This window comes from Phocoena sinus, chromosome 18 (assembly GCF_008692025.1).
Source record: "Phocoena sinus isolate mPhoSin1 chromosome 18, mPhoSin1.pri, whole genome shotgun sequence".
In the NCBI taxonomy this organism is placed as follows: domain Eukaryota; kingdom Metazoa; phylum Chordata; class Mammalia; order Artiodactyla; family Phocoenidae; genus Phocoena; species Phocoena sinus.
Window position 1 is genome coordinate 70415517 of NC_045780.1, and position 18325 is coordinate 70433841.

Here is an 18325-nt window from a genome sequence, read left to right on the forward strand (position 1 = left end):
AGTCGATTAGACTGTATTCCCCGTATTACCTCTGATGGGAAACTAGCCCAGATGCGGAAAGGAAAGTGCCTTGATGTGGCCTTAAACATAATGAAGCTGATGTAGTGTGTGTGGGTTAAAATGTGAGTATGAATATAATTGCTACATTTAGGTTGTATTAAGTCAGTGAGCTTTAAAATTATGCTTAGCCCAGTGTACCTTCAGTTTTTAATTCGAGTTGCATAAAAATTCATCATTTGCTTTTTAAATAAATTATTTGTTAACATTTCATTTAATTCATTGTTTTAAGCCTTTATCAAACCTGCCACCTCTCTGATGATCTGATGATATACTGATCCTGGTAAACAGCCTAACACATACACCAAATCCATAAACAAATTACACCAAAGGTATAATTTTACTTTCCTCCTCACTTGCCCATCACACATAAAATAAAACTTTTTAAAAAACATCTTATGATACATTCTTATCCCCATTCTGCATGTTACTGTGGGCCCCTTTCTTTCATTTTGATTTGTTTTATTTTGTATTACTCCCCTTACATGTTAGCTAAACCTGCCCAAAGTACAGTAGTAGTTTCCTTTATAGTTACAAAATATGTTGAGGTCAGTTTTCATTCTGTGGAAATTGGAATTCATATTGGAGGGTAACTTTCTCTTCCTTGGGGCCATCAGTCTTCATAGACTCATCTATTTGACTTAGATTTTAGCCTCTCTCCCTCTGTGTTCCATACGACACCTAGAATGCTGTTCACGTGGTTGAATATTAATGACTGTCTCCACAGATTATGAAGCAGAGAACAAATGGTTCTCAATTGAATAATCTGCATTAGTACAACCCTGAGTGAAGGGGGCAAAGGAAAGACTCCCCCCCCCGCCCCCAACCTTTCCGTCTCTTCTTATCCCTTGGGTGGCACACATGACAAAGAAGCTCATTTGTAAGAGTTCATGAGAAATTTCAAAAGAATAGTGTAGAAAGATGAATTTCTTCTCCCACAGATGGTCTACTAACTGATTTTTAAGTGACTAAATCAGCATTCTGTCTCTACGCAGAGAGAATGCCCAATAAGTCAAGTTTTAAGTAAATTAATCTACTTGAAATTCTGACAGCAGGAGGAATTCAAGTGTGTGCAGTAGAGGTTTGGGCTGGTACCAGATATATCTGCTCTTTAAAAAATATAATACCATACTTTGGGATTAAGTCCAACCATAGCTTAGGTCATAGAAAGGGCTACTGGAAGAACGATCTTAATTAAAATGAATCCTTTACAACATGCTCCTAGCTAAAATACTTATGTTATAACTTGAGATAAAATTATATTGCCTTGTTTACTCATATATGTAAAAATAAGTGTAGATGAAAGTCTAGAAGGAAATTCATTACAATGTTAACAAGAATTGTCCCTGGAGCTGAGTTCAACAGGGGATTTCCTGCCTTATATGTATTATTTTATTTTCATTTACATTTATCATACATTGAGTTATAATTATGTATTGCCTTGATAATACTACATTTAAATCAGTTAAATCATAATTTTAAAAGTAAAGGGGACTTTGTGTTTGATATTTAAAAATCTTGATTTGAAACTAGGGAAGTGATTTTTTAAATAGGGGATAATGGGAGAATACATTTAAAAAATATAGTGAGTGGGAGCCTTAGGTAATGGCATAAAGTTTTAACGATTTGCATAAAAACTGAATACAAGATGCAGATGAGCAGCCTAGATTAAAAACTGTAAAGCAGACTCAACACCATGGAGTATATTTTAGATCAACCAGTATCTGTTTAGATTGATCAGTATCGATCAGTATCAGGCTAGAGTGCTGCCAAGGTTCTGTTTTAAACATCACAGTGATGCCTAATCAGGCCTTCAGTGGTGGTTGTACATGGGGACTGAGGAAGTGGCAGACAATGCTTCTTAGAGGGGGTGACAATGATCAGTCTTAAAGGAGGAAGTATAGACTCGGGTGGGCTAATTTTCATGTGTGTCTATATGTGCACATGTATGTGTGTGCATGAGTGCAGATGCCAGTGTGTTTGGACCTCTTGGAAAGGGGAGGGGTAAACAAGGAATAAATGCAACTCAGCCTCAGGGGAGCTCATCTCTATTTGGATTAAGGTGATCTGCCGTCACTCATCTTAGGGTTTCTCAATAGCAGCACTATTAATATTTTGGGCTGGATAATTCTTTGCTGTGGGGCTGTCCTGTGCTTTGTAGGATGTTTAGCAGTGTTTCTGTTCGTTACTTACTAGATGTCAGTAGCACCTCCAACCCATCATTACAGTCAGAAATATCTCCAGACATTGCCAAATGTCCCCCGGGGGGGCAAAATTTCCCCAGGATGAGACACATTGCTGTATCTGCTTACAAGAAGTGAACTATTTCTGGGGAAAAGGCTATCATCTAGAGGCTCTGTAATCTTTCCATATGCAATTTCTGACATTCAGTCAGAGAAATAAGAAACAAAACCAAGGAAACAACAACAACCAATAGAAATACATGCATAAATGACCCATTTATTGGGATTATCAGATACAGATATTAGAGTCACTATGGAAAATATATTCAAGAAAAAAGATAGCAAGACAGGCTTCTAGACAATATCAAGTCTTTAGCACAGAGCTAAAATTAATATTGTTTTTGCTGGCTTTCACTCATGGTGGTTTGTTTCCTTGTGTGTACCTATTTGTTGGTCTTCAATTGTAAGCTTATAGATGGTTTATTCTAAACGCTAGAAAATCTTGAAGTGTAAATTCAGGACACCTTTCTTCAGTGAGGATTTGTGTTAGATTCTCCCAGGATATTACTGATCTTGGATCTCTTTAGCCTTCTTTCCAGAGTCCCCAATTTACTCAAGGAGTCTCAAATTCAACTTCTCCACTTTCATTGCTTGAAGAGCTGATGTAGGCTTTTACCCTCAGGACCTCTTTCATATGGGCTTATGGTAATTGCCCTTGTTCCAGCTCATAGTTTTTTTTTTTTTTTTTTAATAAATTTATTTATTTTATTTATCTATTTTTGGCTGCATTGGGTCTTCATTGCTGCACGCGGGCTTTCTCTAGTTGCGATGAGTGGGGGCTACTCTTCATTGTGGTGCGCAGGCTTCTCATTGTGGTGGCTTGTCTCGTTGCGGAGCGCGGGCTCTAGGCTCGTGGGCTTCAGTAGTTGTGGCTCTTAGGCTCTAGAGCACAGGCTCAGTAGTTGTGGCGCACAGGCTTAGTTGCTCTGCGGCATGTGGGATCTTCCCGGACCAGGGCTCGAGCCTGCATCCCCTGCATTGGCAGGCAGATTCTTAACCACTGTGTCACCAAGGAAGTCCCCAGCTCATAGTTCTTGAAGAATTACATGACTTCCCATAAGCCCAGCAATGGAACAGACACTTTATTTTAGGTCCAATATTTTTTTGTTTTTCATATTGCTGGAAGCTAAAGCCTACATACTATGTACTTCATTGTAATATATCTTTTGTAATACTATTTCAAAAAGTGAAAGTTAATAAAAACTCATATTTAAAATCATATCTCCCCACCAAAAATAAATGAATAAAATTTAAAATTAAGTGGAGGATAAACAAGAAACTTAGATTTGGAAGAGAATAAGTTTAGAATGTTTATTAACTATACTTCCCACACAGTAGTTGTCATTTGCTAGAAGAAAAAAAAAAGGAATATGCAAATTAAAATTCCCAGTGGAATTAATGCAGTTTCTCATTACATAACACATCATGGGCAAGCAATCAATCCTTCGGACTCTCAGGCAATCAGATGTATTTAAGCCAAAGATGTCTCAAGACAAGAGTAATCAGGGCTCCTCCAACACTGCTTTTTGTGTGATGTAGAGTTTATCATTGTTTAAAGCATCTGATCTCATAGGCTTTCTTTGTTTCCTTTTATTACCTCATTTCATTCCCTGAATAGCTTTTGCAGTAGCAATGTTAACTATTATTGCTATAAGTGATTGAATGGCCTATTTCTTTTGATACATCAGGTGAAAGCAGAAGTCATTTCACTGAAGAGCTGATATTGCAATTTCCTGTTCCTTCAAAAAAGACATTGCTTTTCAAGCAGGGGCATAAATGTTTTTGACCATTAGCAATTACATGTGATTTTGTTTTGTTTTTATTATTTTATATTCACTCCTTTGATTTTATTGAAGATTTGAATAAGAGAGACACATAAGCACAGATTAACTCATAATATGAAGGGACCCAAAGTAAGATCAGGTTTTATTTCACACAAACTACTATTTCTCCTACATTTCCCTATAGTCAGGGAGATGTGAAGGTTTGCATGAAAGATCTGCATTTCCAATACCTTTATTTTCTGACCTTCTTTTCCGTGTTGCTAATACAAACAGATAATCACAGGTATTTGAGAGTTCTTTCTCTTTTAGCACCCTCCTTCTTTCCTCTTTCCCTTAATTGGAGGCATATTTCTCTTTCTTCCTACATCTCTACACTACCATGTGATACTCTTATCAAAATGAAATGTTTCCTCTTATCTGGTAGTGTCCAAGAAACGTAGAGCACCCTCATTGATTTGGTCATCATTCAGTTTTTCTTGGTAACTAAGATTAGCCATGAAGTCTCTATGGTCTCTGCTATGACTAAGTATTTCATTATCTTGAAATAGTGAAAAAGAAGGTCAAGCAATTTTTCTCATACGTCTTCCTCCAGTCTGAACTGTTTCCATGACTTTTAACTACTGTCTTTTTGCCTTTACAGGCAATATTCATTAGGATATACTTTGAGAATATATCTGTATTTCCATCAGTCTGGATCACTTATGACCCTAGTAAGTTCCATTATTTGGAATTATGTTTCTATATTTAACTACTATTACTTTATAGCCAATGGTAGGAAGTGTTGGTCTTAGTTTCTCTAGAAAATGAATTGATTTGAAGGGAACTACAAGCAACTTTCTATTTGTGATGGAAGGCCATAATTTAAATATTTAGATATAAGTTATATAAATTAGTATGATTTTTATATTTGCATTGCATAGTAACAGTCTTTGAGAAAAATACTGCAAGTAATACCTTGGTAGCTGCCGTTAGAGTCTAACAAATTATACAACTTGACCAGACATATTTGGAACATTTAACTAGAAAACAAGACTGGTAGCTACAATTGATGATTTATGAATCAAATTCTGTGAATACATCTGTGACGCTTTAGAGATCATTTAGTTCAATAGCTTAGTGTAACAATATGTGAGAAGAGAACAGATAGCAATTTCTGAAAAGCAAAAGTGACTAGTCCAGGCTAGATAGAACCATTTATTGAAAAATCAGCCTTTCCCCACTGTACTGTGATGTCACCTCTGTCATAAATAAAGTGACCTTATATTGCATGGGTCTTTTCCCAGTGTTTTTATTCTGTTCCATTTGTCTTAAATGCTATAACTTTATAGTATGTGTAAAAATCTGGTATTGTAATTTCTCTATCCACTTTTCTCTGACAATAATGCTTTGGCTATTTTTGTCCCTCTGCATTTACATACCATTATGTTATCAAAATTATATCTTTTAAAAATTCTTGTCCTTTTTGTTTTTGCTATACAAAATAGAACTAATTTTTTTATATTAACCAGTTGTGTCTCATGACCTTGCTGAATTTACTTCTTAATTTTAATACTTTATATGTAGGTTTTTTGGATTTTCTACCAACATAATCATGCATACGTGAATAATGACAGTGTTATTTCTTCTTTCTTTATGCATCTTCTTTCTTTCTTTCCTTCTTTCTTTTGCTTTAGAGCACTTGATAAGAGGTCTGTACAATGTTGTTTAGAAATGGAGATAGTGGACATTCTTGTCTTGCTCCCAGTCTTGGGGGAACTGTTTTCAATATTCTACTTCCAAATGTGATGTTTGCTGTAGATTTATTTTAGATTACCTTCATCAAAATTAGGAAGTTAGCTTCTATCCCTTTATTCTTTCCTCATGAAGGAGTGTTGAATATTATCAAATATACAGTGTGCATCTATTTAGATTATAATATGGTTTTTTTTCTGTGGATGTGGTGAAATATTTTGATGGATTTTTAAATGGTTAAACCAACCCTCTAATCCTGGACTAAACACATTTGGAAATGATTTTTTGAAAATGTTGGATTTAAAGCTCGTGAGAGATATTAATCTGTAACATCCTTTTCCTATAATGTCCTTGTGTGATTTTGTTGTCAAGGTTATTCTAGCATCGTGCAATTTAAGTTCTAGACTGACTTTTACAAAACATTATTTTAATTTTGTAGAGTTTTTTTTTCATTTAGATTTCCCCTATATTTACTTTCATTTTTCACTATTTTCTTTATTTTAATGTTTATGTTCTGGATGGATCATTTTCTTTTTGTGTGAAAAAATGTTTTCTTTAATATTTATTCTGATAAGGCTCTTCTAGTGACAACTTATTTTAGTTTTTGTTTGCCTGGAAACGTTCTCATTTTGTAATCAAATTGGTAGGATATTTTTGTTAGGCATAGAATTCTAATTTGGCACTTTCTTTCAGGATTTTAAAGATGTCATTCCATTGCCATATGATTTAAGCATTTATTTTGGTAATTCAGTTGTCAATCTTCTTGTTTTTTTCCTTTGAAAGTAATACATCTTTTTATCTCTAACTATTTTTAAGATTTTCTCTTTGTCTTTCAGCAATTGACTATGCTGTGTGTCAGCAATGCTGTGTGGTTTTCTTTTTATTTATTCTCCTTAGGCTTTATGAAGCTTCTTGAATCCATAACTTAAATTCTTTGGGCATGTGTATTAGTTTGCTAGGGCTGCCATAACAAACTACCAGCACTGGGTGGCTTAAGCAATAGAGATTTATTTCCTCTGGGCCTGGAGGCTGGAAGTCCAAGATCAAAATGTGAGTAACCTGGATTTATTCTGAGGGTCTCTCTCCTTGGCTTGTAGGTAGCCATCTTCTCTTTGTGTCTTCACATGGTCTCCCCTCTGTGTGTATCTGTGTCCTAATCTTCTCTTCTCATAAAATCACTAGGATTGGGGCCCATTCTAATGACCTTACTTCACCTTAATTACCTCCCTAAAGATCTTATCTCCAAATATAGTCACATACTAAGGTACTGGAGATTAGGATTTCAATATGTGAATTGGTGGGGGTGGGGGGACACAAACACAATTCAGTCCATTACAGCACTGTTGGAAGTGTCTTATCTATGACCTCTTAAAATATTACTTCTGCTTCATCCTGTCTTTTTTCTGGGTACCCAATTAGATGCTTTGGATATTATTTCATGTCCAGTGTATTTCTTAAGCTTTTTTTATTCATTCTTTTTGTTTTCTATGCTTCAGTCTGGATATTTTCCACTGACCTATCTTCCAGTTTACTAAGCCTCTTTTCTTCTGTGTCTAATTTGCCACTGACTCTCTTTATTCAATTTTTAATTTCAGTAACTGTATTTTTAAATTCAGAATTTCTACTTCATTTTTTATAGATGATTCTCTGAATAATTTCTCCATTTAGTAAAATAGTTTTTTGAATATATTAATCATAGTTATTTTAAAGTCCATTACTGACAATTCTAGTTTGGTCACCTGTATCATTTTTAGACCTTTTTGTATTATCTATTTTTCTCTTTCCTTTTTAGTCATTCTGTCTTGTCTATTGATATAACTATTTTTAATTGGGTATAAATATTGTTTAATAAAATTGGTAGAAATTTGTGAATGATGTTATCTTCCATGAAGAGATAATTTACTTTTTGTCTGGCAGACATATGTACAAAGGCAGATAACCTCAATCCAATCAGGCATTAATATGATTTCTAAAGTGAAAACCTGGGATGTTTATGTTATGTTTATCAATGCCCTCCTTCTCAAAGGTCCCTGAGTTCCAAGTACTGTCTTTCCAGCCAGATGAAAAAACCAAAAGCTCTGTTTAGTTTATTCATCTTCTAGATGTTGCTTTCTGCTTAATGCTTTATCCTCTTGCCCTAAAAAGTTTCAGTCTTGACAAATGCATGAAGGGGATTATTTGTGTATTGGGTAGAACTCACTACCCTATGGTTCCTTTTTCTCTAGGATCTTGGCCACTTAAATCCAGGCTGCCTTAGGAGGCTTTGACTTATATATTGACGTTTTGCTAGTCAAAAATTATTTCTGAGGCTAGAGACAAAACGGAGATAGGACTTTCAGGTGCCATAGGAGTTTGTTGAAAAATAATGTCAGAATAAAATACCTTTCAAAGAAGTAGCATTACTTAGTACAGAAACCATAAGTTATCTGAAATACATTGTTGGCAGAGCAAAAAAGGAAGTAGACATTCATATTGAGGGAGAAACAGATTAGCTGTGAAAAAATGGTGTATTACTTCCAGTTATATAAAATTATAATATGTGGTTCTATTTGTGGAAGCCTTTTACTCTTCAAGTTATACATTTATTTATTTTTTTCTTAAAGTTTAAACACTGTGCCACAAACAAATATCACAGCGGTACTTAGGAAATCCAAACAGTAATACTTAAAAAAATATATTTCTGTTTTTGTGTCTTTAAAGTTACTTATTAAGTAGGTATTCCCAATTTTGAAAATGTTAAAATAGAAAGGTTTAGTTATTTTCTAAGATTATAGAACATATAAGTGGTTGATATTAAATTCTGTCTTAGGTCTTTCTGAATCCAGAGCACAAACTCTTAACTCTTATCAAAGACGGCCTTCTTGGCTTCAGTTCCTTCAGTGATGGAAGCTTACTCCCTACCATGGCAGCACATTCTATAATGGACTACTCTGATGTGTATTATGTTATTTATTACAGTATATTAAACTCTGTTCCCCTGTAACTCTTACCTATTAATCCTGAATATGTTAACTGTGCTATAAAACGATAGAGTTAAAGCAAGTTCACTATAGCCTTAAATTTTAAGTTTATTGAATTTCTGACATTTTTGACTACAATGATTCCCAGACTCTGCATATATTTGACATTGCTTTATTGAAAAAAATTGGCTTAAATCCTGAATATGACGTTAAAGGATATTTTCCAAAAGTGAATGTAAAACATGTGGCTAAGTGTATACATAATTATTGATAAGACTTTATTTTTTAAAAAACATTTAGCTGCATAGATAAGTTATGTTTAGAATTTTACTTGCATATTTTTAAAATTTAAAATATTTTTATTTTGAGATACTTTTGATCTTAGAAGACTTAAGAATAGTACAAAGAACTTTTTTTACATGAGCCATTTGAGGATAAGTTGCTCACATGGAGTTACAATAGCTTCAAATTTAAATGTACATATAGACATATATTCTGATATATGTATACATTTACATGTATGCTCAATGTTCTTTCTAATGTTTTATGATTTGGGAAAACTAATATTGGTAGATTCAGAAATAAAGACTAATTAAAAAATAAGTTATCAGGAGAAAATATTGCTTTATGGTGTATTTTTTCTTCATTTTAAACGATTAGCTTGTTGTTGATGGAAATGTATTATTTATTGTTAGATGGATTTCATTGTTCAATTTGTAAAGTAAATTCTCTGATTATCCCTGATGTGGGAAGAAAGTCCACGCTTGTTTCAAATCAATTTAATTAGCACTCCTGAAATGTGCGTTAAGGAAGTGATATGTTCACTCACACTTTTGAATGTTTTAAAGTAACAAAACCAGCAAGAATTTAAAAGTGATTAAGGTCTGATTCTACCTTATCCCTTTTTTTCCCAAATGTAGTTTATCTTCAAGAAACTTTCTATAGAAACGTTTCTCTGTATCAACTCTTTCACTGGTGAATAGCATTTGTTGTCTGCTTCTATCTTTGACATTTGTCCCATAGAGTCTTTCATGGTGAATTACAATTGCATGTGTTTATTTATGCCCTATGGAATCAATAATTCAATACCAGGCATAGGCCTGGATGTGATAGGATTTTTGTTTGCAGAATCCCAAAACCTTGTTTCTGAAGCAAGGTACTGCCCACTGTCCCGTCAATGGGTTTATCAGCTACAAAGAATGAGATTCTTATTCTAATTTATATTGACTCATTCAGGATGGGCCACATTGATTAATTACTTAAGCTCCACATTTCCAACCTCATTCTTTCTCTGATTTTTTAACCTTGGGTCTATCGCATAGTTCCTGAGTTATATTGGTAAACACGTATGATATTGCTACCTAATTTATAAAATTTTTGTTAGAAATAAATGAATTGAGTAATTTTAGTTATTGTTATAGAAACTAATCTTAAGGTTGAAATAACGAGATACTCTTACTTAGAGGTCTAATAGACTTCCTCTGTGAAGTTCTGCTCAATACCTTGGAAAACCTTTAGAGAAAAGTGAAGCCTGCTACTCCCATATCCCAGTTTCAATTTTAGACACTCTAAGGGCAAACAACAGAAAACTATATCAGTACAACATTTGCTTAAATGTCTTATTTCCTCACAAAGGTCTGTGATTGATTACTTTAATCCTTGTATACTAAGAAGACACAAACAGAAGGATTGACATTTATCCATGTTTTTAAAAAGTTACGAGCATCTCTTCCTTGGCTAGCAAATGTAATGTCAAAGTATGGCTTGAATTATAAGAAGTCTCACTGCTCATTTTGAAATGGAAGGTGAAAGTTGCCTCTTCACTTTCAAATGTCTGATGGAAGATTACTTTATTCTCACACACAAAATATTTGTACTTAGATGAAATGGTACAGAATATTATAGTTCTGAAGTGTTTAATTCTTTCTCATAGAAATTTCAAGGGAACTTTGGATGCATTTGGCAGGAGCTTTTCCTAGTACAATCAGGTTGCTATGGTAAACCTATTATTTTAGGCAAAGGAGGACTGTGTTAGTAAAGTGCTAATCTCTTTTCTGTTTTATGTGAGCCTCTAATTACTCTCCAAATATTGAGCATGTACTGCAAGTATGGTTTTGCCCTTTTAAAAAGTGGAAGAAAATAAGGTTGTAGAGAGTGTACCTTCTGTTCCCAGGCTAGCAGGTGCATTTGATGATATGGTGTTCTTCTTAAATAATCTCATTCTGGATCAGGAAATTCAGTTGGTTTATTTTTTTAGAGAAATAGAATCAGAAAGTAAAGGAATGGATTTTATGTGAGTTAGTGAAATTCAAGTCTCCCATTATGTTTTTTTAATTATAAAAATAGAAATAATATCTGTTATTTATGGACCACTTACTATGTGTCAGGTCCTGTCCTATGTACTTGATATGTATGATAATATTTAGCCTAACCAAAATCTTACGTGATCAGTGTCATTACTATCCCCATCCTGTAGCCGTAATAAATGAGGTTTAACTTAGTCTTCCAAAGAATCACATTTAAGGTTGGATGTGCCAGGATTAAAATCCAGATTTATTTAAAATCAGAGCCCATTCTTGTAACTGAATCTTACGTTAAAATTTATTTTCTTTCTTCTTTGCCTGATTAACATTTAACAAACACTTTAAGACTCATTCCGAATTCACCTTTTCCAGGAACCTTCTGTAACCCTATAGGGTGTGTGTACTCATGTACTTTACCTGTATTCCCTCTACTATTAAAAGTTTTTAAATGTCTCTCTTAATTTTGTATCTTCAGGATAAACTAGATGAGCTGTAAACTGTGCTTTTTGTCCATGTTCTGACTTAAAGTTTTTCTGTATTTTGTAGAAGTGTCAAATTTGAAATGCTTAAGTAAAATCTGTTTTAATCAGAACTTCTACGTATCTGCTTTACTTCATTACCCTTCTTTGCTAGTGTATAATAGCCTTTAAATACAATTCATAGGGATTGCAATCCATTATAAAAGTATGTCTTTGGACTAACTTTTTGTATGTCCTTAAAGGTTAAGTTTATTAAAATTTACCTGGAGTGGGCAGACTCTGTAAATTTCAGTTAAGTTTTGGTTGGATGATATTGATGATGTTGACTGAATTAATTTCTTTTCAGACAGTTATTTCCATCCTTTTCATCCTGTTCCTGGATTGTCTTTTTAAAAATTACTTGGTTTATTTGCATTTTTGGATATATCTTTCTTTAGATTTTCCTCTCAATTTGTTATATAACAGAGTACTTGCTAGTGCTAGACCTGCAAACTTCCATTATCCTTCATTCTTACTTATCAGAATACTAATTTGATAATCATTTGAGAATCCACAGTTACATCTCCATAACATTAAACTAATCATTGAAATACTACCATTTAGTAAATAAAGGAGAGGAGACTCAATTTCTTATATTTTTTCTTTCTGAATTTGTTTTTATTTTTTTAAGTGTTTTATTTTCACATCTTTATTGGAGTATAAATGCTTTACGAAGTTTTGTTAGTTTCTGCTGCACAACAAAGTGAATCAGCTGTATGTATACATGTATCCCCATATCCCCTCCCTCTTGAGCCTCCTCCCACCCTTCCTATCCCACCCCTCTAGGTCCTCACAAAGCGTGCTATGCAGCAGCTTCACACTAGCCATCCGTTTTACATTTGGTAGTGTACATATGTCACTACTGCTCTCTCACTTCATGCCAGCTTCCCCTTCCCCCCATGTGCCCTCAAGTCTGTTCTGTACATCTTTGTCTTTATTCCTGCCCTGCCACTAGGTTCATCAGTACCGCTTTTCAAAATTCCATATATGCGCGTTAGCATAAGGTATTTGTTTTTCTCTTTCTGACTTACTTCACTCTGTATGACAGATTCTAGGTCCATCCACCTCACTACAAATAACTCAGTTTCGTTCCTTTTTATGGCTGAGTAATATTCCATTGTATATATGTGTCACATCTTCTTTATCCATTCATCTCTCGATGGACATTTAGGATGCTTCCATGTCCTGGCTATTGTAAATAGAGCTGCAATGAACATTGTGGTAAATGTATCTTTTTGAATTATGGTTTTCTCTGGGTATATGCCCGGTAGTGGGATTGCTGGGTCATATGGTAGTTCTATTTTTAGTATTTTAAGGAACCTCCATACTGTTCTCCATAGTGGCTGTATCAGTTTACATTCCCACCAACAGTGCAGGAGGGTTCCCTTTTCTCCACACCCCCTCCAGCATTTATTATTTGTAGATTTTTTGATGATGGCCATTCTGACCGGTGTGAGGTGATACCTCATTGTGGTTTTGATTTGCATTTCTCTAATGGTTACTAATGTTGAGCATCTTTTCATTGTATTTGTTGGCCATCTGTATGTCTTCTTTGGAGAAATGTCTATTTAGGTCTTCTGCCCATTTTTGGATTGGGTTGTTTGTTTTTTTGATATTGAGCTGCATGAGCTGCTTGTATATTTTGGAGATTAATCCTTTGTCAGTTGTTTCGTTTGCAAATATTTTCTCCCATTCTGAGGCTTGTGTTTGCTACTACCTCAACAGAGAACTTTGCTGGCTGCTAACAGGTTACAAATCAGCCTGGACCATAAATAGATCACTATTTATGGTAGGGTTCTGGCATGTATTTATTTAGTATAAAGTGTGCATTCACTGATCTACTAATGGTGTGAACCAAGTACTGTGGGATCAGAGAGAAGGAACAGATCCTCCAGGTGACCAAACAGGGATGGCAAGGAAGGGTTTATAGAGGATTTCAGATTTAAGCTGGCTGTTGAACACTAGGCTGAATTTTATAGAGAAAGTTGTAGAGTGCATGGCAGAGAGAAGAAATGGAGCACAAAAACAAAGTCTCTGAACATGAGTGCACTGTGATTGTTGGGTATAAGCTTAGGAAGGTGAGTTGGATCTTGTGTAGAAAGCCTTGTTGAGAAATTTGATCTCTGCCTTAAAGGTCATGTGGGACCATCACGGGAAGGGGAGTTCCATCATCATAGCTATGTTTTTTTTTTTTTTTTTTTTTTTTTTTATAGCTATGTTTTAAGAAAGTAGATTTTATGAAATTTGAAATTGAAAGGAGAAGAATGGTTAATTAAAAGAAGGAAGGCATCAAGTATGTCATCAAGTTTTTTCAAGACTCAGTGACAGATTAAATGAATAGCGACCTTCTCCGGGATAAAAGAATCCAGGAAAAGGAGTAAGTTTGTGAATAAAGGTGATGAATTTGCTGTGGAACGTATTTCATTGATATAACTATGGAAAACACAAATGAAGGTATTCAGGTGATTGGCAATGCCTTTGCATTCCAGGGAGAAACGTCTTATTCTAAATTCAAGTTCTTCCATTAAAGCTCACGCTTTGTGTCAGTGTTACCAAACTATTTACATGTGATTATTATTTAGTGCATCTGTTCAATAAATATTGGTTTAAACATTATGAGGACACATGAGAAGTGCAGTTAATTCTGATGTTTTTGTGAAGATGAGTGATTAGGAGGGTGCAAGTGTCATGGATTTGGTGGAATTTACTTTGGATCTTAAAGAATGAGTGGAAATTCACCTGGCAGGTCTATGTCCTGGTAGTGAATGGAGTGAAGTTGTGAACTGAGATAGCAAAATAATGCCCTTTAAAATGTGGACCGCATGAAGAATTTACTCTTCTTTACCTTTCTATGTGTGACAGATTAGCCTTTCTTAATGCTTAATGCTTTGCCATCCCATCAGAATCTTCTGTATCCTAAAAACTAAATTAGAGCTACATACATAAAGTTAATTCAGCTAATATTTGCCTTAACATATTTTTAAAACACCAACAGACACACGGCCTAAAAAATGAATTGCAAAATGGTTAATTATTGTCTGATATTTTAAACAGATGCTTGAATTACAATCTATCAGGAAAAAAATGTACCTAGGACCATATATGAACACTTTACTATCCAACTGTATAAAAGGCGGGGGGTGGATAAATTGGGAGATTGGGAGAAATAGAAGACCCTATCCAGAATGAAAACAGTGAAATGGAGATATTTAAACACATATGCCAGTAGTTAGTTCATCCTTTTCAAAGAAGCCAATAATACATATTCAGGAAACTTCCTGTATGCCTCAAAATGCTAATAAAATGGTCAGCATAAATACATATGCCCTCAAACTTAAAAAGTGTTGTTTTCTTGGTAACTGGGAGTGGATTACCTGTCAGGAATGATGTGGGTGAAGTTTCCCACATCTGTCCACCATGGACTAGTTAACCATACAGGGCCACACTGCTGACCGTCCTATGTTTTGCCTCTCTCCACAATCTGGATCGTTGCTGTCCTTTACACATCTACCTATGAGAGAAGCAGTGTGTTTATGCACAGCAGGAGATTAACCGGGGCTCAGAAAATCTGGGTTCTAGGACCAATACTGCTGAAGTCTACTTTGCTGGCCTTAAGCACGTCATTTAGCCTCAGCATACTTGAGTTTCCTCATCTATTAAACTGCAGAAAGTCATGGATCCTCCTGACATTTTATAGCAAATAAACACTTGCTGGTATATTTTTTCAGGGAGAGATCTGGGGTCTACCAGTCAGAGTTCTTTCTTTTTTTTTTTTTGCGGTACGCGGGGCCTCTCACTGTTGTGGCCTCTCCCGTTGCGGAGCACAGGCTCCGGACACGCAGGCCCAGCGGCCATGGCTCACGGGCCCAGCCGCTCCGCGGCACGCGGGATCCTCCCGGACCAGGGCACGAACCCGTGTCCCCTGCATCGGCAGCTGGACTCTCAACCACAGCGCCACCAGGGAAGCCCCACCAGTCAGAGTTCTTGATCGCGTACAACAGAAACCGAGGTCATTAACTGGGATGAAAAATCATTTTATTAGAAGAGTTTAGGCTCAGAACACAAGCTTGGACAATCAGCTCACGCAGCACCCCAGCGAAGCAAGGCACTGCCGAGAACCAGCCCCTGTAGCCATCACGTTTAAACTTCAGCCTCTGTGTGCCGAGCTCTACTACCCCTGGATGCTCACTGCTATGCTGTTACACTTGGCATTCTGCCACAGCCCTGTGCCTTGCTTTCACCCTCATGAATCCAAGCCCCGGCCAAGAGCGTCTGGCGTGTCTCTGTTCTGTCTGCCGGTCCATAGGAAGAGGGGTATCACTGGGGAAAGAGGAGGGGCTCTGACTCCTGCTGAACTTGGCACTGCCTCCAAGTTGGAGGAGAGATGGGTTGGAGGGTGGCCAGAACAACATTATCTATCGCCATATCTTTCACTGGATTCTCAAATGGATCATAGCCCCACCATTTCTGCCACAAAAGATTATGAGTCACTGCATTAGATTATCTTTAATTACAACTCTGAAATTATATGATTCTAAATACTAATTTTTCTTTCTTCCATCATATCCCAGCTCAGAATTTCTTTAACGAGATACAAATGCAGCAACAGAATGACTAACAACATTGCAGGGTCAGCCCTGAAGTATCTTATGATCATTTCAGTGGGTGTGTAATTATGATGGTTGGGATAATGACAGAGAGTAACAGATGTCTCGGAGTAGTCACTCAGCTGAATTTCTGGCAAACCAGTACCAATTCCTCAGAAAAAAGAAATGTACTTTCTGGTGCTGCATTATGAGTATATTAAGATACAATATGGCTTAATGTTTAGATGCACAAACTTTAAGTGTAATGAGAATGGATATAAATTTTGAATCTGTCCCTTAAGAACTTGTTCACCAGGGAAAGTAACTTGGCCTCAGTAAGTCTCCATTTCCTGTTTAGTAAAATGATAGTGATAATGCTAGTCAATGTGTGGTATTATGAAAACAAAATGACAGAATTGAAGAAATTATAGTGTTTGAGGCATAGTTACAGCTCCAGAAATAATAACAAATAACAAAAGACATAAAGATAAAGACTTAACTGTTTATAAACATAAAGATAAATAGTTAAGGAATCCCCAAACTATGAACCAAACTCATTCCAAAACATGTTTATACTTTTCAACTTTAAGTCAAGGATAATAAGGTATTTAGGACATGCACTCAGACATGTGTTCCATATTGAAATGACTTCTATGAACTCAAAAATTGATGCCAAATCATCACTAAAATATCAGGTTGAAATGTACCTATGAACATTTTTTTTCTGATGTGGCAGACAGACCCACACTAAAAATATTTTTTTAAATGACCACATTATGGCAAATTATGTCAAAATATATAAAATTGACCCAGTTATGTTAAATGGTCTCATCATAAGTGGAATATGAAATACCCAGAGAGTTTAATAGTTGGATTATTCTTCAAAAATGAATGAAACCAACAAAAAAATGAATGAAACAGAAAGTGGAAAGTAGAAGATGGGAACGACATGAGCCGGGAGTTGTCACTTCAGCTCCCACCGACCTCCTTGGCATTTGTGCTTGACCTTCAGCTTAAGCTTAGGGAGGTAGGAAAAGGTATTTGCTGAGCTATTATCAGCCACAGACTAGAACTGGTCCAGGAAGTCTAATAGGATGCTTGCTTCCTTTCCAAGCCTTCCTGATTCTGTGAGCCTCCTACTGAGTGCACTCTGCCTTTGTGTTTTGCAGGTAAGTGTGAGTGTGGCGAATGCACTTGCTACCCACCGGGAGGCAGCAGGGTATATGGCAAGACGTGTGAGTGTGACGATCGCCGCTGCGAAGACTTGGACGGCGTGGTCTGTGGAGGTGAGCAATTCTCACAGCCCTCTGCTCCCTACGTGCAGCCTGCTTCACCTGCCTTTCTTATCCTACTTCTCCTTCTTTTTTTTAAAAAAAATTCTGTTACAAAGAAGATAAAAAGCAATACACAATTAGACCTAAAAGCAGTATACTGTTAGGTTGGTAAGGACCTTGGACTCTTGATTTAATCCACGTGGATGTATGTGACAGGATAAAGCATGCTATTGATAAAAGATGGTGGAGCCTAAACCAAGTCCTCTGAAGACAGTGAAAGGGTTTGCTTCAACCAGTTTACAGTTTTGATTACTGATAAAAACAGATTGGGGAAGTAAGTATCACCTGAGACTTGGAAAATAAAGCAGTAAGACTATATTCCAAGTTAATTACACAATCACAAGAGATATACACTCAGTTTCCATGATGGCTCTGAGACCCCAAAACAAACTTGCTGAAGTAATAAGCAGTGCAAAGGAAGAATGAGGCAGATGAGGGTTGTCACGAAGGTTAACACAGCAGAAAGGAGAGTCCCAGCGGTAGAATGTTGCCAGTGTCCACCTGAGCTTCATCCAGGGGAGGGAAAGGGGGTCACCAGGGAACTGAAAGGGGGTTCAGTCTTGCAAAGCTCCATATTGTAGAGAGGGTGCATGCCGATTGCGGTTCCTTCCAGGTTTCTAGGACAATTGAGGTGAACTGGACGTGGAATCACACTAAAAGAATATAACTATATCTCTTTAAGATAATTATCATAATGCAGTTGGGCACTATTATTGGGGGAAAAGCCTGCACATGTACGTACAAGTGATGGAAGGCTGGCACACCACCCATCTCTGTCATCTCTCTGACCTCTATGTATATCTATCTAG

At 36.0% G+C, this 18325-nt stretch overlaps 1 protein-coding gene across 9 annotated transcripts in view; it reads left to right on the forward strand.

Annotated features, from left to right (window-relative positions):
* The window catches only part of ITGBL1 (integrin subunit beta like 1), a 242080-nt gene that overhangs the window by 178497 nt on the left and 45258 nt on the right, over positions 1-18325 (forward strand). For all 9 annotated transcript variants that reach the window (XR_004346683.1, XR_004346684.1, XM_032611345.1 and 6 more), the window contains exon 8: positions 17352-17468. Coding sequence is in view for 7 of the 9 variants with exons in the window: in XM_032611345.1 (XP_032467236.1) it covers positions 17352-17468 (117 nt within the window). In the remaining 2 variants the exon portion in view is untranslated. The remainder of the gene's footprint in view (positions 1-17351; positions 17469-18325) is intronic.